The 23030-nt window shown below is 35.8% G+C and overlaps 4 protein-coding genes across 5 annotated transcripts; all 4 read right to left on the reverse strand.

Annotated features, from left to right (window-relative positions):
• Nucleotides 1-1397: 1397 nt before the first annotated feature.
• LOC108834365 (DUF724 domain-containing protein 8) lies at nt 1398-4401 on the reverse strand. The gene is made up of 6 exons (XM_056998304.1): nt 3893-4401; nt 3561-3801; nt 2845-3032; nt 2614-2706; nt 2379-2525; nt 1398-2258 (listed from the first exon to the last, which is right to left on the reverse strand). The coding sequence occupies exons 1-6, from the start codon at nt 4346-4348 to the stop codon at nt 1644-1646; spliced, it is 1740 nt and encodes a 579-aa protein (XP_056854284.1). The 5' UTR covers nt 4349-4401; the 3' UTR covers nt 1398-1643.
• A 4956-nt stretch (nt 4402-9357) lies between these two features.
• LOC108820555 (DUF724 domain-containing protein 10) lies at nt 9358-12275 on the reverse strand. Its single transcript, XM_056998301.1, has 5 exons — nt 11611-12275; nt 10877-11533; nt 10576-10704; nt 10326-10469; nt 9358-10218 (listed from the first exon to the last, which is right to left on the reverse strand). The coding sequence occupies exons 1-5, from the start codon at nt 12064-12066 to the stop codon at nt 9604-9606; spliced, it is 2001 nt and encodes a 666-aa protein (XP_056854281.1). The 5' UTR covers nt 12067-12275; the 3' UTR covers nt 9358-9603.
• Nucleotides 12276-20456: 8181 nt separating this feature from the next.
• LOC108840506 (uncharacterized) lies at nt 20457-21382 on the reverse strand. 2 transcript variants are annotated; one of them, XM_018613330.2, is made up of 2 exons: nt 20905-21382; nt 20457-20822 (listed from the first exon to the last, which is right to left on the reverse strand). In XM_018613330.2, the coding sequence occupies exons 1-2, from the start codon at nt 21061-21063 to the stop codon at nt 20628-20630; spliced, it is 354 nt and encodes a 117-aa protein (XP_018468832.2). In that variant the 5' UTR covers nt 21064-21382; the 3' UTR covers nt 20457-20627. The 2 variants fall into 2 exon arrangements, with proteins under 2 accessions (XP_018468832.2, XP_018468833.2); XM_018613331.2 differs by having other exon boundaries at nt 20457-20819; nt 20905-21369.
• Nucleotides 21383-21940: 558 nt separating this feature from the next.
• On the reverse strand, nt 21941-22692 carry LOC130508524 (iso-A82775C biosynthesis cluster protein B-like). Its single transcript, XM_057004083.1, has 2 exons — nt 22303-22692; nt 21941-22237 (listed from the first exon to the last, which is right to left on the reverse strand). Exons 1-2 carry the CDS (start codon nt 22690-22692, stop codon nt 21941-21943), a joined length of 687 nt encoding a protein of 228 aa, XP_056860063.1.
• Between the last annotated feature and the right edge of the window lie 338 nt (nt 22693-23030).

Genomic DNA, 23030 nt, shown 5'->3' on the forward strand with positions numbered 1-23030 from the left:
GCATTTGTGCTTCAGCTCAAAGTGTTGATTTTGTTTCTACCAGTTTAAGCGTTTTTCTGAGATTCATATCTAAATTACTGAAAATTTTATTATTCTTTCATTTTCAAATGTACTATAGTATCCATGCAAACTGATGATCATCCATTTACGCAAAGACTTTCAAAAAGAGATGATCTATGTTTGTGAAGAGAGAACTAGTTTGAAAAATAACTGGATTTGATGGTATCTTTGAAAGTGACTAAACCTGAAAATTTATATTAATTACCAACAACTAACTATAATATGAACGACAACTTACAAAACAATAGGAGGAATGGTAAATATTAATTAATAAAATTATAATATACTATATGCAATAACAAACAAAAAACCATCAAAATTTTATAAAATAATATTGTTAAGAAACTAAAATGTTAAGATTAGAATGAATATGGTATTTAAATTATGTCCAAAATTTATTGGAAATTAGACGATTTTTTTAAAAAATTATGTAATAATTTCAAAAAGTCTTACAAATATTTATGTAAAACTGCAACACAAACAAACATTACTTTTTAGTACAGATTAGCTTTTATTATTTTCTTACAAATATTAAAATTGTATATATTAAAAAAAATTATACAATCATACAAGATTCACTACTATATAATGTAATTAATTAGACCAAGTATAAGATAAATCTTATGCTTTAAATTGATTATATAGATAAATCTTATGCTCTAAATTGATTATATTATTATCTAAATAATAAAATTTTATATAGAATTAGTTAAAATGAATTATATTTGTTTTCATTTTTATTATCCAAGGAAAGTAGTTAAAATAGGTAAAATCAGTAAAATATTAGTATTAATTTAATTTTATATCTAACTATTATATCTTCACATAAATATATTTAAAATGTTTAATTAATTTTCAAGTATGTTTGTGCACACAATAAAAATGTGACAGTTATATAACTTTGTTCAGTACAAATAAAATTTAAATATTATGCAGATAGATTAATCATTTTTTGTATTAAATACAAAGATACATAAAATGTATCATGTATGGTAAAAGTATTTACAATATCAAACAAATAACATAATATTTGAAAATTTAAAACATTATATCTTATAAAATAAAAAAGAAATATGTTTATAAATACAATATATACATCTATAAATACAAATACTAGATGCTAAGAAGTATTAATTTAAAAAGTATACTGTTATAGACAAACATATGTGAAAAAAAACTTTAAATGATATTTTATATACGATTAAAAATTTAAATTTACATAAATTATTTCTATTTTTAAAAGTTTTGAATTATTATAATTTTTAAACTAAATTATTAATATAGACTTGCGCACGAATATTAAATCTAGTAATTATACAAAATATGTAACGGACAAGAGAATCAATCAGTCTGGCCTGAGAAGATTAAAGCATTGGTACGAAGTAAAAACCAGTTCTTACAACCTCGTTTCTTGAGACAAGGTAACAAAATCATAAGGCGTTCGAGTCATATTTGTCACAAGTCTAAACTAAACATCATTCATGAGCCATAAGCCTAAAGGGCCCACCTAAGACTTACTAGTTACATTTAATCTAGCTTTTTTATTTGCAATACAGAGCTTAAGCTAAAGATCATATAACATTTTACCATGGAGCTGACGCAGTTGTGTGAAACTGAAGCTTGACATCTTCAAGCTGTTGGCCAATCGTTGCTTCACATGACTTACTCTGTGCTATCTCTTTGTCTGCCTCTTCATTCAGCTTTTGCAGCTCCAGAATCTTGCGTTCGTTCTCAAGCTTGATGCTCTCTTTCTCTGCAGTCACTTTCTCGGTACATTCGAGTTCCTCCATTTTCTTTGCTTGCCTATCTATGAGAGACAACAGCTTACTAATCCGCAACATAGGTACTTTTACATTGAACCCATGCTTCTCTAACTCAGTAAAGGAATCCCTAAGGCTATGTAGTGAGGTTATGGGATTGTTGAGTTTCAGAGCTTTGACTTCTTCAAGTAATCCAGAGAAGGTTAGCATCATACCCACCGCAGACATTTCACGAGCGTCTTCCCTAATATCCAACAATGGAGTAAAATGAGGACTCTGTGGGAATGTTTTAAACACCTCCATTGATTCAACTGTCTTCCAAATTGGCAACTTCTTCTCAAAGGGCAAAACCATTGTTATATCCTTTGATTCAGTTTGCTCAACAGAACTAAGGTTTTGTTCTCTCTTCCTCTTCCGATTGTTATCTTCCCTACTTCCCTGTGTAAGAGTTAAAGAAAATCTTAAAGAAGAAAATTATTATAATAACCAACCAGCTAACAAACTACCAAGAAAGTGAGAATGATGATAATGTTGAAGAAAGTGGAGGATTAAGTTTACATTCTCTTGTGTTTGTGTCAATGGTGTTGCAGTTACGCCCGGAGATGGAGTTACAGGTGAACTGTTTCTGTTAGATACTGGAGAGAATGTATTACCATAATCACCCATATCATCCACCAATCCCTGAGTTAAAGGCGATTCCATTGGCTGCAAGAGAGATCAAATATCAAAATGAGAAGATAAAATGATGATGATAATGTTGAAGAAAGTGAGAATGATGAAGGAATAACTTTACATTCTCTCGTGGACTGTTAGATACTGGAGAGAATGTACTACTAGAATCACCCATCTCATCTACCGACCCTTGAGTCAAAGGCGATTCCCTTGGCTGCAACACAATACATAGATAAAAAATCAAAAAGATGAAGATATTTGCTGAAGTTATATAAAAGTCTTGCAAACAGTTCAAGGCAGATAACAAATTCAGTACAGACTGAAACAAGTGCAAGGCAAAACATTATAATACCTTCCACACGCCGTTTTCCCACACTTTGGAAGGCCTAATGTCTGAGATTTTGAAGCTCAATATCTTTTTTGTAGCCTCTAAAAGCACTTTACACCATCCATGAGACATCCTCCCATTCACTCGTCCTTGACGCCATGATGTACCATGAAATACGGAAGTGAGTGATAAGATAGATAAAGGAGAGGCCGTCTGGGTTCCTGCACTGATCATTAAAGAGATTTGTGATGATGGGAAGAAATATATCATTGAGGTTTGTAATACACCCTCGAGCTGCGTGGGTACCAAGAAAATACCCAACAAAACCGTTGATATAAATAGTGTTAGGCCTAGGCCACCTCCTTTTTTGGCTGAAGAGCTTCCATCGGTGGAATATATAGAGGTACAGCCCTGTTCTTTTCCTTGACGCTGCGGCAACGATCAGCGGCTAAAAAAATAGGAAGGAATATTATAATTAAAGCCGCCAGTGTTTAAGTTTGTGTCGTTGGCTTTATAAAAACGTCCGCGTTCTCTAACCTTCTTGACGCTGGAATTTATGGCGTCACAAAAGTCTCCTATTTCTAGCCGCCGCGTCTCTGATTTTCTAATTTTACAACAGTAACAGAAAAGATGAATATACTCCGTTGTGTATTTTTTTGTGACGCTGATCGCTGCCGCAGCGTCAAGGAAAAGAACAGGGCTGTACCTCTATATATTCCACCGATGGAAGCTCTTCAGCCAAAAAGGAGGTGGCCTAGGCCTAACACTATTTATATCAACGGTTTTGTTGGGTATTTTCTTGGTACCCACGCAGCTCGAGGGTGTATTACAAACCTCAATGATATATTTCTTCCCATCATCACAAATCTCTTTAATGATCAGTGCAGGAACCCAGACGGCCTCTCCTTTATCTATCTTATCACTCACTTCCACCAGTGCTCCAGAGATAAACAAAGGCTTCTCCTGCAACCGCCTCAAGAACTACAATAGTGAAAGTTAAGAGACAGCCATTATGCTTTCTCACAACCAATAAACAAGTAACAGTTTCAGACAAAGATTCGATTTCTTTTACCTGTACATTTCGTCCTGGGAAGACCCACCATGTCTCATCGACCCAGTCGACGTGTACCCTCAAACGGCTTCTCTCAAACAGAATGATATCGGGTGGTGAATCGAACAACACCAAACACTTATCATCCCCAATCTGTTTGACGACAAGACCAACCCACCACCCATGTTTATGATCGGCGTCCACGATGGAGACTTCCTTGATATCGACGCGACCATCGAAGTGTTTTGTCGGAATCGGATGAAACGAGGCTGTGTGAGTGAAGGCGGTAAGAGGAGTCGACGAGTCATCTTTAAGCAAACGGACACAGCGTTGTCGGAGCCTGGATTTGGGTTCCCTTTGCGGTTCTAACTCGATAATGGCCTTGTACCAGACTTTTTTGAAGCAAGCCTTTGTGTAAGTGATTTCGACTTCACAATCCTCCGTCAAGGATAGCCTTCCACTCGGAATAAATCTCATGCTTGATACTCACAGCCACAGCAAAAGAAAGAAATCGAACTTTGCTCCCGTCGAATCCCTATAAATAATTACATTATTTGATTTTGATCGGTAACACCAAGGCAGCAGACTGCAGTGTGGATGGCCCTAAGGAAAATTTTTGTACCGGACACTTTTTTAGTTCTTTTTTTCTTTTTCTTTTTAACAACCGGACACTTTTTAATTTAAATTCTTTTCACGTAAAAAAATGATACTAGATCTATTTCATCAATCACATCAATTTGATTATTTATATTAATCTATTAAATATATAAAATTTCTAAAAATCTTAATATTTATAAAGATATTAATAATAAATCAATTTTAACTTTAATTTTTTTTGTTATAATTAAATTTGTTGCGAAAATATAACAAATGTTTAAATATTTTTCAATTTATGAATTAACTAATATCGTAATTAATTTTAAATAAAATTTTATTATATAAATTCTATGACATTTTATAAATTTTATAATTATAGTATCAATACTATTAAAGTAGGAACATGACCTGTTAATATAAGTTCAATCCAACTAAAAATAAAGTAGCATCTAAATGTAATTGCATAAGATATAATGTAACTGCATAAAAAACAATATAATTGCATAACATGTGAAATGTAGTTGCTTTGATAACCATTATTCATATTTTTAAGGGCTACGACTATTGCAATCAAAATGTTGAAAAATTAATACTATTAAAACTAGATCTAGTTGATAAAAAGTTATGTCCAACATATTTTTATAAATTTATCTAAATATATCATGTAACCGTCTTTAATTATATACAAATATGATTACCAAAAAAAACTTAAATATAACTACAATAAGTCTAGTGACCGTCTCTCGCTGCTATCCACAATAAGAAGGTATGTTTAGGAATCCTTTCTGCAAACCAAATTACCTGATATCAGAAGACTTCCTCCGTATAAGGGAATAAAGCTCTCCAAGTCTCTCTCTTAGAGAAGGCTCCTGATCCATTCTGTCCATTCAAAACAGAGCAATACATATCATCGACTTCAGAGCTAAAAATCTGCTGAGAGTTTGGAATACAAGACTTTAGTAAAGTGATGATCGGATTTCTGCTCCTACTCTGCTCGAAACACCATCCATCATCGTTTAAAGCGTCTGCCACCACAACATTGATATTAATCCCAGTACTGATCGGCCCTATGTGGTCCACCAGATCGATAAGAGGACCTCTAGACGTCCAATTATCTAGCCAAAAAACTCGATGTGACTCCGGAGCCAACTTGGCAATGTATACGCAGCTAAAATACTAACTTTTAACTCGTCAGCACCTCTAATTCTGGAGGAATCGACTGCGCTACCCATTCTATCATTATCTATCTTGAAATCCTAAACTCCATTGACATACATTATCCACCTCCCAGCCATAACTATAATGCAGGAATTACAGAGACCTAAGATCCAACAATGAGAACCCGTTAGGGTCATTTGCTAATAGAGGAAGCACACATTTATATAACAAATACTGAAACTTAGAGCTCGAAGACTGTACCTTCGCCGGTATTGGTACTGATTTCCTTCCCTCTACCAACACTACTTGACCCGACGCTCCGACCACCAATAATTGTTTCCATCCTTTTCAGTTACGCTGAATGCACATCGACGGCCTCAGAAGATCAAGATATCTTCTTCTCTTATGATTCCTTCTTTTTGTTGTCCACCAGTTCTAACTTAATCTTACCATTAATGAGTAAGCATGCCCACAAATTAGTTTATTAATATTATCACAAATATCAGAAACCATTAACTGACGGGAAAAGATAAGGTGAAAGGACAAATTGTTACCTTTAACCTTTTTTACCGGTCACCAAAAAAAAAAAGAAAAAACACAGCCGGCCGCTCACACGTGAGAAAGCATGAAATTTGCGTGGGTCGCCAAGTATCTAAGTCGTTTGTAGTGGGTCGATTTCATAAGTTTTGTGGGTCACTCGCGGGAAGTACACGGGTCAAAAGGTCAAAATGAGCATCAATTTTTTTCTCTCCCCACTAGCGGTCCATTCCTCCAATAAAAACTTCCAACGACCCACTTGACCAATTAAAAACTTCTCGCGACCCATTATAACAACGAGCTCCTTTCATTCCTCCGTCCTATGTTTTTTCTCATAATATTATCTTAGTTTGCAAATATTTCTTCTACGATTTTCATCTCCTCCTCCTAAAAATGTAAGATTTACATCTATAGATTTTAGATGTGTGTTTTTGTATTTATATTAAATAAAGTTACATATTCAATATAGAGTTGATTATGGTTTAGGACACTTTTTTCCTTTTTTTTGACACTATGAGACACAATCCGCTGGAAGGACACTTTCACAAAGAAAGATGAGTGTTTTGGACAGAAATACCCTTGATGAGAAGAAACCGGAGATGTACGTACTTGTGTTTCGGATATATAAATCGTAACTTCCTTTATATGTAGTTGGTTTTTTGGTTATTCTATGTTTTTTTTGTTTTTTTATCCTACTTTATAGTTTTATTTACTTTTATCTCAAATTCTAAAATATAAAAAATCAAAATAGTTGTCACATTAGATTAGATATCAAATTCTCTATCTTTTAACATCCATTTTCATATATTATATATATATATATATACATGAAAAATGTGGACATGGATATCAAAATGTGGATGATAGAGAAATAGAGTAATTGTGGTTGTGGACACTAAATCTTGAAAAAAATAATTGTAGATGCATCAAACTAGGATAACTAAATTTATTGAAAACGAATGAATGAGGCACACTAATTACATATATTGAAAGTTATGGAATGCAAGACCAAGTGAAAGTAGGTGTATCCAATTCTCTTCTTTTAACATCTACGCATATATATATACAAAAAAATGTGGACATGGAGACAATAGATATTTACAAAAATTGTGGACACAAATTAATCTACTATAAACCCGTGTACCCATTCTGTAATCACAAGGATATGGATTCTCATAAGTTAACTATGATAATGAATAATGCTTAGCAAGATTCACAGTTTAAATGTACAATAAGGTTTCTTACCAGCACCAAATCTCCAAGAACTTGGTAACAGCTTTATAAGTACGGTAAGCAGAAGACAAAAAAACAAACCGAAATTCCATTTGTAAACACCCCAGCTGATCGGAACTCAGCTGACCGCGGGTTTGTTCTTCCAGGAACACCAAACTCATCCACAATGCTCTGAAGATGAAACTGTTTTAGCATTTCTCAGCTTTCTGTTAGTACTCATCCACATCTTTTGGAACACCAAACTCATCCACAATGCCCACAATGACCTCGGGTTTGTTCTTCCAGGAACACCAAACTCATCCACAATGACCTCAGCATTTTTCAGCTTTTCTTTTGGTACTGAGATGCAACTGTTTTAGCTTCTGCAAGGGTAACATTCATGTGATGGCTCTGCTCATCTGCAACTGCGTCTTGCAGCTTCAGCTCCTCTGTTAAAAGGTCCACAAACTGCTTCTCAATTTCCTGTTTGATCTCTTGATCATCACCTCCACAATCTGTCCAAATCACAAATCAGACAAGGAACATCTTCACAGGAGAATACAAGAGGCATAATAACTATATGACTAAATACATAAACAGAATGGTAACGTGTTTGAACACATATAACTATCAAAGAAACACTGACAAAATCAGGCTTCAGATGGGATAATTAATGGCTACCTAAGCTTCAATTTCCCATAAAACTCATAGAAGTCTAGACTCAGAAGACATGAGAAAGATAAAGATGGCTCTTCGTGGTGGTTGTGGCTGACGGAGACTCTGAGGCGGACCTGCCACATGGTGGGATCTTCAAATCGACTTTGAAGAAGAGGCCATACTGCCATAAGCAAAAACAATTAATATTATCAAATCCAACATTCAATAAACCAATCCACCTCTGTATCCACTACCCCCTCATCAATAACCACCACAATCTCTACTGTGATATCCACGGCTTTCACCTCCGTATCTCCCACCCTCATGTCTTCCATCTTGTCGTATCCACAACCACTGTCTTCCACCACAGCTTCCCCCATATCCCACAATAATCTCCACTGCGGTATTGCGTCTCCACCACAATCCCCAGATCTCCCTCAAGCTTCAAAAGCTCACCGTCTCAGCCTCAATCTCAGTCCGAACCGATTAATTGCTTTAGTCATCGGAACTCACGTCTCCTCTATAACTTCACTGAATTCTCCAAATCTCCTCCGTTCAAGTCTAGAAAGCTTGCCGCTCTCGGCTTCAGTGTGAAGTCGCCTTCTTCATGGCGATTATATTGTCGCCGCCGGTTAAGCTTGTGAAAGCCAAGAAAGATGGATTTGGAGGCGACAGAAGAACAACCAACCTTCAATGATGCCATTAAATCCGTCTTCAGCTCGATAAAGGTCTCTATTTGAAAAAAAATTAGGGATTAAATTTGAAAAGTCAGAATTTATGAATTGAGACAATATTTGGAAAAGTTATATTTTTTGGGTTTTTTTTTCTTAATTTAATGAGAGTGAAATTGAGAGAAGGTACCAATAGTGAAAGGGAGAGAGGTGAACGAGGGAGAGAAAGGGTATTTTGGTCTTTAGCCAGTAAAAAAAGTGTGTGCCAAACACAAAGTGTCTAATAATGTTAATATAAAAACATAAAGTGTCTCTAGGAGTAATTTTTTCTTTATGACTATATGCCTTTAATTTACTACTATTTTATCTTATAAATTATATTTTCTAAAGTTTTTAAGATTTAAAGTTATTTTCATGTTTTATTGTATATATTTACAGATTTAAGAAAATTCTGGTAGAGTTCAAATAAAGTCTACTCAAATATGATTTTAATTTTTGTCATAGTTTTATTTTATTTGAAGGAATTCTCTTCAAAAAAATTTAAATCATTTTCCCAAAAATGTAAAAATTACGTCTACCCATGAAGAAAATGATAAAAGGTAAATCTGTTGAATCTAATATGACTGCTGTGACGAACAAGAGAATCAATCAGTCTGGCCTGAGAAGATTAAAGCATTGGTACAAAGTAAACCAGTTCTTACAACCTCGTTTCTTGAGACAAGGTAACAAAATCATAAGGCAGTAGACTAGATTCGGACAAAATCTAGATTTGTCACAAGTGTAACCTAAACATCATTCATGAGCCATAAGCCTAAAGGGCCCACCTAAGTCTTACTAGTTACATATAATCTAACTTTTTTATTTGCACTACAGAGCTTAGGCTAAAGATCATATAACACTTTACCATGAAGCTGATGCAGTTGTGTGAAACTGAAGCTTCACATCTTCAAGTTGTTGGCCAATGGTTGCTTCAAATGACTTACTCTGTGCTATCTCTTTGTCTGCCTCTTCATTCAGCTTTTGCAGCTCCAGAATCTTGCGTTCGTTCTCAAGCTTGATGCTCTCTTTCTCTGCAGTCACTTTCTCGGTACATTCGAGTTCCTCCATTTTCTTTGCTTGCCTATCTATGAGAGACAACAGCTTACTAATCCGCAACATAGGTACTTTTACATTGAACCCATGCTTCTCTAACTCAGTAAAGGAATCCCTAAGGCTATGTAGTGAGGTTATGGGATTGTTGAGTTTCAGAGCTTTGACTTCTTCAAGTAATCCAGAGAAGGTTAGCATCATACCCACCGCAGACATTTCACGAGCGTCTTCTCTAATATCCAACAATGGAGTAAAATGAGGACTCTGTGGGAATGTTTTAAATACCTCCATTGATTCAACTGTCTTCCAAATTGGCAACTTCTTCTCAAAGGGCAAAACCATTGTTATATCCTTTGCTTCAGTTTGCTCAACAGAACTAAGGTTTTGTTCTCTCTTCCTCTTCCGATTGTTATCTTCTCTAGTTCCCTGCGTAAGTGTTAAAGAAAATCCTAAAAAGTATAATGATGATAAAAAGCCACCAGCTAACAAACTACCAAGAAAGTGAGAATGATGATAATGTTGAACAACTTTACATTCTCTCGTGTTTGTATCAATGTTGTTGCAGTTATGCGCGGAGATGGGGTTACAGGTGGACTGTTAGATACTGGAGAGAATGATGTATAACCAGAATTACTCATCTCATCTACCAATACTTGAGTTAAAGGGGATTCCATTGGCTGCAACAGAGATCAAATATCAAAAAGAGAAAGAGAAACGATACAAAAGATGATGGTAATGTTGAAGAAAGTGAGAATGATGAAGAATGTGAAGGATTAACTTTACATTCTCTCTTGTTTGTATCAACGGTGTTGCAGTTATGCGCGGAGATGGGGTTATAGGTGGAATGTTAGATACTGGAGAGAATGTACTACTAGAATCTTCCGACCCTTCAGTCAAAGGTGATTCCCTTGGCTGCAATACAATACATAGATCAAAAATCAAAAAAAAAAGAGAAGATAAAAAAAAAATACAAAAGATGAAGATGTTTGCTGAAGTTGTAAAGCTGAAACTGTAGTTTAAATTATATAAAAGTCTGGCAAACAGTTCAAGGCAGATAAGCCATCTACAAAAAAAATTATAATACCTTCCAAGCGCCGTCTTCCCACAGTTTGGAAGGCCTAATGTCCGAGATTTTGAAGCTCAGCATCTTGTCTGTAGCCTCTAAAAGCACTTTACAGCGTCCACGAAACATACTCCCCATCGCTCGCCCTTGACGCCATGATGTACCATAAAACACCTCTATATATTCCACCGAGTTAAGCTCTTCAGCAGAAAAAGGAGGCGGTCTAGGCCTAATGCTACCCATCTCAACCTTTTTCTTGATACCCTCAAAGCTCGACGTATTAATACAAACCTTGACAACGTATTTCTTCCCATCACCCTCCTCCTCCTCCTTCTCCTCCTCTTCTTCTTCATCATTGTCCTCCTCCTCCTTTTCTTCTTCCTCCTCCATCTCCATCTCCTTCTCCTCCTCTTCTTCTTCATCATCATCCTCGTCCTCCTCCTTCTCCTCCTCTTCTTCATCATCCTCCTCCTCTTCTTCATCATCTTCCTCCTCCTCCTCCTCGTAGTCCTCGTCCTCCTCCTCGTCCTCATCATCATCAACAACATCATCATTATCATTAATCTCTTTAATGATAACTGCAGGAACCCAGACGACCTCTCCTTTATCTATCTTATCACTCACTTCCACCAATGCTCCAGAGATAAACAGAGGGTTCTCCTGCAACCGCCTCAAGAACTAAAATAGTGAAAGTTAAGAGACAGTCACAACCAGAAACAAGTAGCAATTTAAGACAAAGATTCGATTTTTTTCACCTGTACATTTCGTCCTGGTAAGACCCACCATGTCTCATCAACCCAGTCAAGATGTACTCTCAACTGCTGTCTCTCAAACATAACGATATCAGGTGGTGAATCGAACAACACCAAAAACTCATCATCCCCAATCTGTTTGACGACAAGACCAACCCACCACCCATCTTTATAATCAGCGTCCACGATGGAGCCTTCCTTGATATCGACGCGACGTTCGTAGCTTTTTGTCGGAATCGGACGAAACGAGGCATTGGGGGTGAAGGCGGTAAGAGGAGTCAGCGAGTCATCCTTAAGGACACGGACACAGCGTTGTCGGGATCTGGATTTGGGTTTGGTTAGCGGTTCTAACTCGATAACGGCTTTGTACCAGACTTTTTTGAAGCGATTCTGCTTGTAAGTGAATTCGAATCGACAACCTTCCATCAAGGATAGTCTTTCGCTAGGAAGAGACCTCATGCCTTTGATTACTCACAGAGCCACAGTTCAAGAATAAATCGAAACTTTCTTTTCTTGTAGGAAACACTGAAATTGGAAGAAACTCTAAAACGCAAGCTGATCGGTTAAACCAAGGCTGCACTAGTGCCAGTGGAAGAATAAAGGCTAAGCTTTAACGGTGGGTGTGGTTGTCTTGAAGAAATGATACGCTTTTTATCAAAAAAAATGATTTTCAGACCCAAAAAATGATACAGAATCTACCTATAGAGTAAATTGTATATTTCAACATGAACTGTGTCTATTGCATTCTGTACTTTCCTTCCTGAACTTTATATTAGTGTATATTTTATACTGAACTAAACAAAAATTTAAAAATATTACATGAATTCTCGTAAAAGTATTATTCAACCATTAATGTATCAAATTTTTTGATAAATTATGTAAAATTTAAAAATACTATACAAACTCTCGAAACTTGTAACATATTATATATCATGTACTGACAAAATATATTGAAACGAATTAGAATTTTCTTTTCATGACTAAACGAATGAGAAAATCGAATGTGCAGAAATTGAAGACTCGAGTTATTTACAATGATGTGAATCCTGAGTGGAATGAAGATTAGACTCTTTCAGTAACCGCTCCCAATCTCAAAGTCCTCTTGATAAGTAACGTCCATAAAAATATTCTCGATTAAGCAAATGAGTAATTTGTTATATAGGTAGGAAACATATACTCCCTATGTTTTTTAAAGATCTATGTTTTAGGATTTTTTGTTTTGTTTCAAAAAGATGTATTTTTCATATTTTCAATGTAATTTTTGTCAACTAATTATGAATAATTGTGAATCTCAAAAACATTAATTGCATTTCTTGAAATTTTATTGGTTTAGAGATATAGGAAATATAAAATAACAAAAAACTATGCACTAATAAGTAAATTTTAATATATTTTATTAAAAAGTATGAAAATCTTAAAATATGCATTATTTAAAAACAGAAGGAGTAGTATATTATATTAAGATATATTATAATAAATGATGGTAGTGTAAGTAATTAGTCTAGTGATAAGAGGGTTTTTAATTATAGAGTGTGACAGTGATCAATCTAGTGTTGACACCTAAGAAATGACAATATAGTTAATAATACATGAAGTTAAGGTTAATTTATAATAATACTCTTCAAATAATAACAAAGAAAAGGATGTTGGTAGGGTGCTTTTATGTTTTGACAAGTTTTGCATAAAAATATCCATATCTAACTGAAGTATACCATTTTCTAAGAAACTTCTGTAATTGGTGTTACGTGATGCGCTTCATGCCTGTCCTGTTTTTTTTCTTTTCTTTTTGGTTTAATGCATGTCCTGCTTTTCTCTTTACTAAAGCTCCACTCGGTAATTAATTTGCAACATATTAATAATTACTTAAAAGAACTGCGGCATTAGATATTTTAAAATTACATTAATTAAGTTAAGAAAAACTTAATAATAATACAAAAAAAAAATCTGAGTGGACTAGCTGATAAGTAGTGTTGGAACAAAATCTGAATCCAAAGAACCGCATCAGTCCGATCCAAAAAATTAATACTGAGCCGAATTAAAACTAAGTAGATATCCAAACGAGCTCAAAACTTTGGTATCTAAGGAATTGGAATCGAGCCTCATACAAGCCGAAATATGTTGGATATTTCGAATATATTTGAATAAGATTTATGTATTTAAATATGTTAATTAATTTTAGATTTAGTATCCAAAGAATATTCAATATTTATATTTGAATAAAATTAATTTTAGAGGTAATTAAATTAAATTTAACAATAAAAGGTAAAAACATAAGAGGTAAAAAAACCAATAAACCATGTGTTTTTTATTGCCTCCAGCGCGTCACGTCTGAGCTCTTTCACATATTCCCCCAAATCCAGAATTTTTTCCTTTCCAGTCTTTTTTTTACAAATATGGACCATTTATTTTGGAGAGTGAACCCGAAAATGGATAATCATCAATTTGCTTGTATTCTATGGTACATTTGGAAAGGTAGAAATAACAAGGTTTTCAGTAATTTAAATGTTGATCCCAGAGATACGCTTAAATTGGCAGAGACAGAGTCAACACTTTGGGTGGAGGCACAAAGTTTGAATACACAGAGGATGGTACAACATGTAGAGGTAGTCAATATACCGTCAATCCCAGGGAGTTGGTGTTTTACAGATCGTTCGTGGAAGGAGAACGATGTCTTCTCAAAACAAGATTAGTATAGCACTATAGAATGTTTTGATAGTTTGATGGGAGCAAGGAATGTCAGAGCTAGTCTTTCCCCCTTCATTCCGAGGTGAAAGCTTTGATATGGGCAATGGAATGTATGAGAAATTTACGTCAGTTTTGGGTCACGATTGCAACGGATTGTTCTAAATTGGTGAAGATGGTTTCAGAACCAGAGGAATGACCCGCTTTTCCAAGTTATTTGGATGATATCAAGGCCCTACAAAAAGTATTCATCAGCTTGGAGATCATTCAGGTACCAAAAACGAAGAATATGAGGGCGGACAGCCTATCACGAGGTGTCAGGAAGCATCTGTCTTTCATTGTTCACATGGTACAGAGTTACCATTTTGGTTTATAGAGTCCAGTTGAGTCTGTTTTAAGTTGTTGACAAAAAAGGGGAAAAGCTCAGTTTCGTCGTCTCCGACTCGCATTCTCAATCGAAGAGAAGAGTTCTTCCTTGCCGTCGATACCTTCCGCCTCTGAGATTCTTGGTTCGTCGGAGAGCTTAATCTTGTCTTCACATCTCTTTGTCGTCCTCCTTCTTACTCTTTCCTCTTTGAGAACCACCGCTTACAATCTCGTTATAATCTCCGCCGAGAACCATTGAAGTTGTTGAAGCTCGGGAGTAGCTTCTCCTCCCCGTAAAGGACGATCAGGTTCACAATTCTCTTCTTTTGCTCTTCCTTCATCTCGCTTCCCACAATTTGAAGGTTAGGGTTTGAAATCCCCTTTTCGATTTCGATTTTGCCTTTTTCGTTTTTGTTTATTTGCATGTACTAGAAAGAGATGGCATTGTTTAAAACCTAAATCGATTCAAGTTTATGGTTTTGATTGTAGTTTGTGGTTGAGTTGATTGTGAGTTGATTGTAGCTTGTTGTCGAGATGATTTTGAGTTCTATTTTGTTCGGTATCGGCTTTATTAAGGTCTAGAATTCCTAATAGACTTTAAAAGGCTAACCAATTTGACATGTGATAGAACTAGATTTTTCATGTTGTTTGGGATCGGGTTTCTTATTTGAATTGAATGGTCGATAATGTGTATACTTGACTTTGTTTGCTTTTAGACGAAAACACATGAGGAAAACACATGTTCTAGTTGATTAAATTTTGTTTTGAATTGTGTTTGTATGTAGTTTTGATTTGTCTAATAGACTAGTAAATGTGAGATGGCTATATTTTGTTAAAGAAATGGCTAACGAGTTTTTGATTTCATGTTTATTAGGAATGGCTTACCAGGTTCCTAAACGCATTCACGAAGAAGGAGTTGAGTCGCGGATTGACAAAATTAACAACACATGTAGACAGACGCTTCTGGACGCAGTGAAGACTGCTCTCAAAGATGAGTATGAGGAAGTTTTGAAAGACCTTATCTCCGGTCCGATTTTGGCGATCATAGAAAACCAGCTCATCTACTCAGGAAAGATTATTCACAGATTCATATGCAAGCACCTCAGGATTTCCAAGCTTCACGAGCTGTGGTTTCTTTTTTGCGAAGAGCCAAATTCACTCCTCGAAGACAATTTCAAATCCTCTAGTGAAACTTGAATGAAGTTCTTTCAGTTATGACTTGTGTAGGAAGTAGATTGTCATTTGTCTATTTTATTTGACTCTTTTAGTTACTCCTTTTACTCCTCTAGCTACTACCTTATTTCACTATTTTATTTGACTCTTTAAGTTGCTCTCTCTTTACTCTTTTATTTGACAATATATCATCATCATTCAAGAGAAACTGTAGAGAGAATTTTCTCTCTAGATCTTAGATCTAGATTCAAATTTTGAATCTTTCTCTCCTTGTTCATCTGAGCTATGTATGAAGCAGAAGAAGTTCTTCTTCCTTAAAGCTACAGCCTTTGCCTTGTTCCTCTCGTACTATGAAGCGGCTTCATTCTACTAATGGTTCCTTTGGTGATTTCGTCTTTTCCGTTTCTCTGTCCTCCGTCTTCTCCGTCCCGACTCCAACCTCCGTCTCCTCTGTCCTGGCTCCGACCTCCGTCTCTTCCGTCCGGGCTCCGCCCTCCCTCTCCACCGTCCAGACTCCGTCCTCTGTTTTCTCCGGTGAGACTCCAAGCTCCGTCGCGATTCTGCCCTCCGTCTCCTCCGTCGCGACTCCACCCTCTGTCTCCTCCGTCGCCTCCTCCGTCACAACTCGGCCCTACGTCTTCTTCGTCGCAACTCCAGCTCCGTCTTCCCCCTGTCGTTTGAAGCTTGCTCTCCGCCAAAACCACCAAAACCACCGGACCCTCCAGACGTATTGCTCATGCTCGTTCAATCTCGACTGAGACTGAGAGGGAAACAAAACCATTTGAAACCGCTGCTCTCTGTGAAGCTACATTTGTGGATGCTTGTGCTCTGTCCGACGGATCCGGTCTCCTTTGCAGCCATGGCTGTTAACTGCTTCTCGGGTGAAAGCCCCGATGAAATTTACTCAGGAGCTTTTCTTCAACCTATACGGGTGAGGTGTGCGTTTGTTCCTCTCTGGAAGTGCTTACTTACTTCATCCAGTAACCTCCCTGCTCCTGTGAAATTGTCGGTTGCTATTGCCTGCTTCTTTTGTTCAAGGTCTTTCCAATGTACAGACCTAAAATTTCACCGGCTTTTACCATCGTCTTCGGCTTTGTGTCCGATGAACTCTGTCCCTAAGGGTATGACCAGCGCTGCTTCCGATAGCTGTAGTTCAAATCTCGCACATAAGGATGAATGTTCATTCTCTCAAAGCCTACTAGACTTCACTGACCAGAGGCTCGACGTTGGGTCTGTCAAATCTCCATGGCTCCAACACGGTAATGCTGGAGTGAGGATTTTCTGTCTGAACTCATCCCTGCGGTTCATCGAAAGGTCCGAGCATACTGAACCAGCCACAGATGGACCTCCTGGAATTTGTGCTTCCACGCTTAGCTTGATACAGGATGATGAAATGCTATTTTTTTTGGTCGCCGTAACCTTCTGGCCCCGACATGGTAATGTTGGAAGATGGAGTCAATGCGTGACCTCAACAACTGGCTGCTCATCAAGTCTGGTCAGGTTCTTATCTCAGGTCCCCAATTATTCTTCCTGCTGCGCCCATAAACCAACGTTTCGGATATGTTCATTGTTCTCCTGCTCAGAATTATCCAAATCAATTGAGGAACCAGAGAACCTATTCCCAGCAATGAAGTCTCGCAGGTTATGTTCAGAACTACATAATGTTATATTTGATGCAATCATTGGTTTTAATCCACTAATTTCAAGCAAAGCTCATCATCATTGGTCACCTCTGACAAGAGCAACTACCATACTGATATCCTTATTCAGTCGGAGTCTTTTAAAGCTTGTAGATTGTAGTTCCCTTAGTCTTTTTCTTTTCAGAAAAGACTAGTCAAACCTCCTCATGTCGGGACCATGAGAGATCGTTATCCACCTCCTCCGTTCAGGAGAGAACTTTTTCACCACAGTCCCTCTTCTTAAGAAGAGATCCTCATCTGGTATTCAAAGTGTGGATCATCAATGATGCAGGTACATCCCCATCTCACTCAACGATAGCGACAACATCTGTTGTAGCGTCGCCCCTATTTGCGGAAACTTTGGCAATGAAAAACGCCATGATCTCTGCTCACAGTTGTGAATTAAACCCTCTCAACTTAGAAGCCCTTGCTAAGAAGCTTCCGGTTTTTATCTATGATTCAAACCGTTTAACCTATCCCTTTATTGCTTTAGTTTTCTTTAATGTAACAAGTGAGTTTCACTCTATAGCTCTGAACTCTCTATTTGTAATCTTCAGTTAAGGTTAATATAATCTTGGTTTCACAAAAAAAAAGTTGACAATATCAACCCCTATATATACCCTAAATGACTGATATGCGATCACCTAATCCTTATCAAAGCATAGACGATAAGCAAATGATGTCAACCCCTATCTAATCTATTAAAACTGAAGTACAAATAAGATTTAACCCTGACTTTTCCTAAATATTTACAATCTAATGCCATTGATTTAAACCATATTTAACACTTAAATCAAACCACCTAAATATAATTTAACTAACTAACCAAACATTACATTTATACCACCGATTTAAAAAAAACTTACCAAGTAAATCTTCCCTACAATCAAGTAACATCTATTTATTATATACCTAATTAAGCAAACAGATATCTGAAAAAAAATCGTTACTTCCAAATTATATTAGGTTTGTTATATGGTAATCAATTATTTTTAAAAGAAAGAATATTCTAAATTATATCCACCTACAATCAAGCAGTATCTAACTATTAATTAAAGTGTTAAATACCAATATTACTCGATTTCTAAGCACGTAATATCCTTATATATATATATATATATTGGTATAACAATATAACTTTATTCTTCTCTGTTGTTACTTTGGTTGGTGCTCTTTTGATTTTGTTATGGACTATATATGTAACATTAAGTATAAATCTATAAAATAGAAAGTTTGGCGGGTTTTTTTACATATTGTATGACCAGATGTTAAAACATTTTTCACGAAAGTCTGAGTAGTTTCAGGGCCATGTCAATTTTGTTATATACTCTGGCATATAAGTGTGTGGACTGATGATCATTATAGTGGAGGTATAATGGTTTAAAGCTATTCCAAGTCATCTTTTTGGCCAAGGAAATGTGTGATCTTTTAATTTTGGAGGAGTTTGTGATTAAATTAGGATAATATGCCAAAATAGATCATGTCAGATTTTTCTCTTCTTTGATTGACGCAAAAAAAGAGAGTAGATATAGAAGATTTAGTTAGTTTTCATATATGATTTATTTTGGAGTGGCTATAGATTTAAGGAAACACTGTTATCACATGTGTACATTGTGGTTGGTTTACCAATGGTTAATAATGATAAAATGGATTTATTCAGGAAGAATAGGACAAGAGTTTATGTTTTCAGGAATAAAGATTCATGAGAGTTTAGATATATTTATAATTTTAAATAGTAGATGTTGCAAAATTATAAGACATTAATATATAACAATTTAGAGAAAATGCCAACATCAAATAATCTTAACTCTTGAAAACGAACACAAATATATTCCATCTCAAAATAACTAAAAATATGAGTAACTCAAGTGTGTTTGGCGATCTCAAGTAATGATTCAGTTAATTTTCAAACCCAAAAGAGTAAAGATCAAATAAACATCATAGAACACCATATCAATATATTGCATCTATAGTCATTTTTTTTGGGAACAATTTAGAGTTAATATTTAATGTTACATATTACATATCTATACAAAATACATTATATAATTTTTAAAAACTATAGGTTATAAAATCAAATGTTTATAAATGAGACAAATCCCATGTTTTATAAATCAATGTTTATGTAATTACCGAAAACAAACACCCGTGCGGACGCACGGGTCAAAATCTAGTCTACAATTAAAAAAGAAAAAAAAAGATTAAAAGATTTAGAGAATATTTAATAACTGTTTTTAACAAGACTCTCGGATTATGTTTACAAACCTTCTGGAACATACATTCTACCAATTTATAAAGTAGAATATTAGATAGGATAGGTATGATACGGCCGTAGATTAATAAGATTTAGTTTAGAGAGTATTTTCTATTGTAGTATATAATAAAGAAATGTTTAGACTTTTTAATCTACCAGTAATACAGATAATAGAGGGAAACATGGATTTCATATTCTACCGTATTAGTTGTATATGTCTTCTGTATAATGTGCCTCATACCGGCTTTAGAACATTGTGTGTCTTTTAGATTACATATTCTAAACAACCGTAGATGGTAGATTTGATTTACTAACACATTTACCCATATTTTTGAAATTATTATTCAAACATCTTTTGAATTAAAAAAAATTATATACACATACTTGTCTACATCAAATTTTCTATTTTTCCATATTTTTTTGCTCTGTAAAAGAATTTATATGAATTTTTGTGTAAAAAAAGTAGTCAATATCCAAATGTGACAAAAATTGATTTTATTCTAATAGGACAATACTATAGCTAATTTCCTTTTTTTTCCTCAAATTCAAATACTAACTCTACAAAAAACTAAATGCACTAAGACATACCAATTCTCGGCTTCCAACTGGTGCATCGATGTTTGATCCATTTCTAATTCGACGTTTTCGAAATGTTGATTATAGAAGATTTATTTACTGAACCTGAACTTTATGTATTTAATTTAGTATGCATAACTAAAGAAATTTTAGAAAAAATTGAAGAATATTTACACTTCTGCTCTACCCTATTACGTAAGCTGCTGTATACAAACATAATCAACTGACTGATACTACCTCTTTATAAAAGGTCAAACAGAATCTAAAATGAGCCTTTTTCTTCTTTTCTCTCAAATCTCACACTCACCGTAAGGCACAGTTTGGTTGATTGGCTTATCAGATGAATCCGCCTTCTTGTTGCCCAGCTTGTCTTCTTGCAGACAATCAACGGGAACATAAAAGTAACCCTTTGGGAGACGCCGGTTCTTGAAAGAAGCTTCGTCCGATGTCATCACAAGCTCCTTGGCAAATGTTTCTACATGCTGCTATTATCAGTTACCAAGACAAAACAAGTATAAGAGCGAAGTTACAATGCATTGTAACTTAGGACAAAAAGTTTCTTCTCACCTTCTTGGGCTCTGATTCTTCATCTCCTTCCTCTGATACACTTGGCGAGACTATACAATGTTTACGTGGAACGGTTTTCCCAGAGAACACTTGGCTTTCGGTTGGTTGCTTACGACCCTTGGAAGTAGCACTATCGTCGGATTTCTGATCAGTGTCCATTAAAACAGGACATTTGCCTCGTCGTCGACACTTAACAGAGGCTGTGCTGTCAATGGTGATATCATCTGACCTCTGTATTGCTTCACTTCCACATATATTACTATCTTGATGACCTTTAATTGACGTTGTAGCTGAGTCCGAAGACACTTCAGGAAGAGGAAATGGATTACGTGCAGCGTGATCCCTTCTGGCAGCAAGTATCTCATGTGAGGAAACAGCCAGCTCTCGCTGCAAATATTGGTTATTTAAGAAAATAATAGTTTGTTTAACTTTTAAATTCGATTATATAATAGTGACAAAGAGTAAAACATTAATATGTTGAACCTTTGTTATTAGGCTACACTGGACATTAGTGTACATTAAGGAGGACATGTTTAACCAAGCAAAAAATGAGTCAAGCATATCTAAAGTAACAATTTAAATCCCATAGGTATTTTGAACTTAAATAATTTTTTAATTAACTGTGTGTCAAGCATTTCTAAAGTAATATCTAGGATAACAAATATTCTTAATATATAAAATATATGCATTTAAATTCATTAATAAAATAAATTTAGTATAATAGATATTTCAAAAATATATAAATTATATAATATATATATATACATATATATATTTATTTATATGATATAAACCAAAAAAAAGTAGGGATAGAGAGTTGGGTCAGACCCTACAAAAGGATCCAGACTTTTATTAATATAAAAATATTACAAATATTAAAGATAATAAGCTTATAATCCAAATAAACAAAGGAAAAATCCGTTGTCTATCTATTAGCATTATTCAAGTACTGAAAATGAAGAAAACAACGAGAAATTATTTAGTAGTAGAGGTTCTCGCTGCTGTTGAAAGGGCCAGGTTCAGGTGCTTGTATACTTCAAGTTGTGGCCAACCTAGTGAAGTCAATCGGAGTTTTTGTACCACCGACTGTGGTTGTAGCTTTGATTTTGTCCTTGGAGATTACCTCACCCGAAAAGTCATAACCTGCCACTCCGGCACCCTTGAGGTTGTACAATTCGAACTTTGTGGGTGTGCCGGAGATCAGTTTAATACGACCATACGAGGCTTCAGGTACATTCTTTTTTCCATAGTAGTTTGTAGTCCAATACCACGTGAAGGTGACTGCTGCCCCGTCGCGCAATCCGTCCGGAATATCAAGCCGGACCATCTCGCCCTTCGGAGCATATACGGGGTGAGTGAGCGTACCAGTGAAGACAGCGCCGTGAAAGTGGTGCACACCCTTGGCTTTGCCTCCGAAGACTTCTCCTTGGACCTGCCCTTTGAGGACTCGGCGATGAGTACATGTCCTCTTTGTTTATCCAGCTTCTGGGTGATTTTGACCTCAGGCCTTTTGGGCTCGTGATGGTAGATCTCAATCAATTTGTCCGTCAACGACTCGGCCATGGTGTGTATAAGGGCGACTGTGGTGGGTTCGGCAATGTCTTTGAAGAGAATGATATCGCGAACGGAGCTCTCGAGGAAGTTGCCGAGGGACTGCCAATGTCTCGTCCAATCCCTCTCGTTGTATGCGATACCCGCTCGTTCTAGAGAGTACACGGTTCCGACTAGTGGGATATATTCCACTACGGAGTAGGCGACATCTTCGAGTTGGGTGAACCACTGAGACATGATGGCTTATATCTGTTGATAGGCGGTAAATGGATGATGTGGGAAAACTTCTACGCAAGGGGTGTCCTTTTAAAGGCCAAGAAGGTGATGAGCTGGCTAAGGCTTTTGCAATATAAAAGGAAGCACGTTTTTTACATTTCTCCATCTTTTCACGAATGGGTTATAACTATTAACTAACATAATCTCAAAACTGTGGCAGCTGTGACGCCAGCTGGAATTTTATTAGTTACAGCACGTTTTATACGTTTCTTGGATGCCTTCAATGAAAATACCCATCCATACATACTTTAATAGTATAATTTACTTGCTAAATATGTATGTTAGAAATAAAAAGGTCA

This window comes from Raphanus sativus, chromosome 2, assembly GCF_000801105.2.
Source record: "Raphanus sativus cultivar WK10039 chromosome 2, ASM80110v3, whole genome shotgun sequence".
NCBI lineage: Eukaryota > Viridiplantae > Streptophyta > Magnoliopsida > Brassicales > Brassicaceae > Raphanus > Raphanus sativus.

Bases quoted from the DNA above. Each gene is read 5' to 3' on its own strand.
- LOC108834365 (XM_056998304.1), bottom strand. From the start codon at position 4,348: ATGAGATTTATTCCGAGTGGAAGGCTATCCTTGACGGAGGATTGTGAA. The intron at 2,707-2,844 runs GTATTATAATGT...ATTGTGTTGCAG, and splicing joins GGGAAAACGGCGTGTGGAAG to CCAAGGGAATCGCCTTTGAC. The intron at 2,526-2,613 runs GTAAAGTTATTC...TCTCTCTTGCAG, and splicing joins CTAACAGTCCACGAGAGAAT to CCAATGGAATCGCCTTTAAC.
- LOC108820555 (XM_056998301.1), bottom strand. From the start codon at position 12,066: ATGAGGTCTCTTCCTAGCGAAAGACTATCCTTGATGGAAGGTTGTCGA. The intron at 11,534-11,610 runs GTGAAAAAAATC...TCACTATTTTAG, and splicing joins TACCAGGACGAAATGTACAG to TTCTTGAGGCGGTTGCAGGA. The intron at 10,470-10,575 runs GTAAAGTTAATC...TCTCTGTTGCAG, and splicing joins TGATACAAACAAGAGAGAAT to CCAATGGAATCCCCTTTAAC.
- LOC108840506 (XM_018613330.2), bottom strand. From the start codon at position 21,063: ATGGACACTGATCAGAAATCCGACGATAGTGCTACTTCCAAGGGTCGT. The intron at 20,823-20,904 runs GTGAGAAGAAAC...AACTGATAATAG, and splicing joins AAGAATCAGAGCCCAAGAAG to CAGCATGTAGAAACATTTGC.
- LOC130508524 (XM_057004083.1), bottom strand. From the start codon at position 22,692: ATGTCTCAGTGGTTCACCCAACTCGAAGATGTCGCCTACTCCGTAGTG. The intron at 22,238-22,302 runs GTGTGCACCACT...TATGCTCCGAAG, and splicing joins CTTCGGAGGCAAAGCCAAGG to GGCGAGATGGTCCGGCTTGA.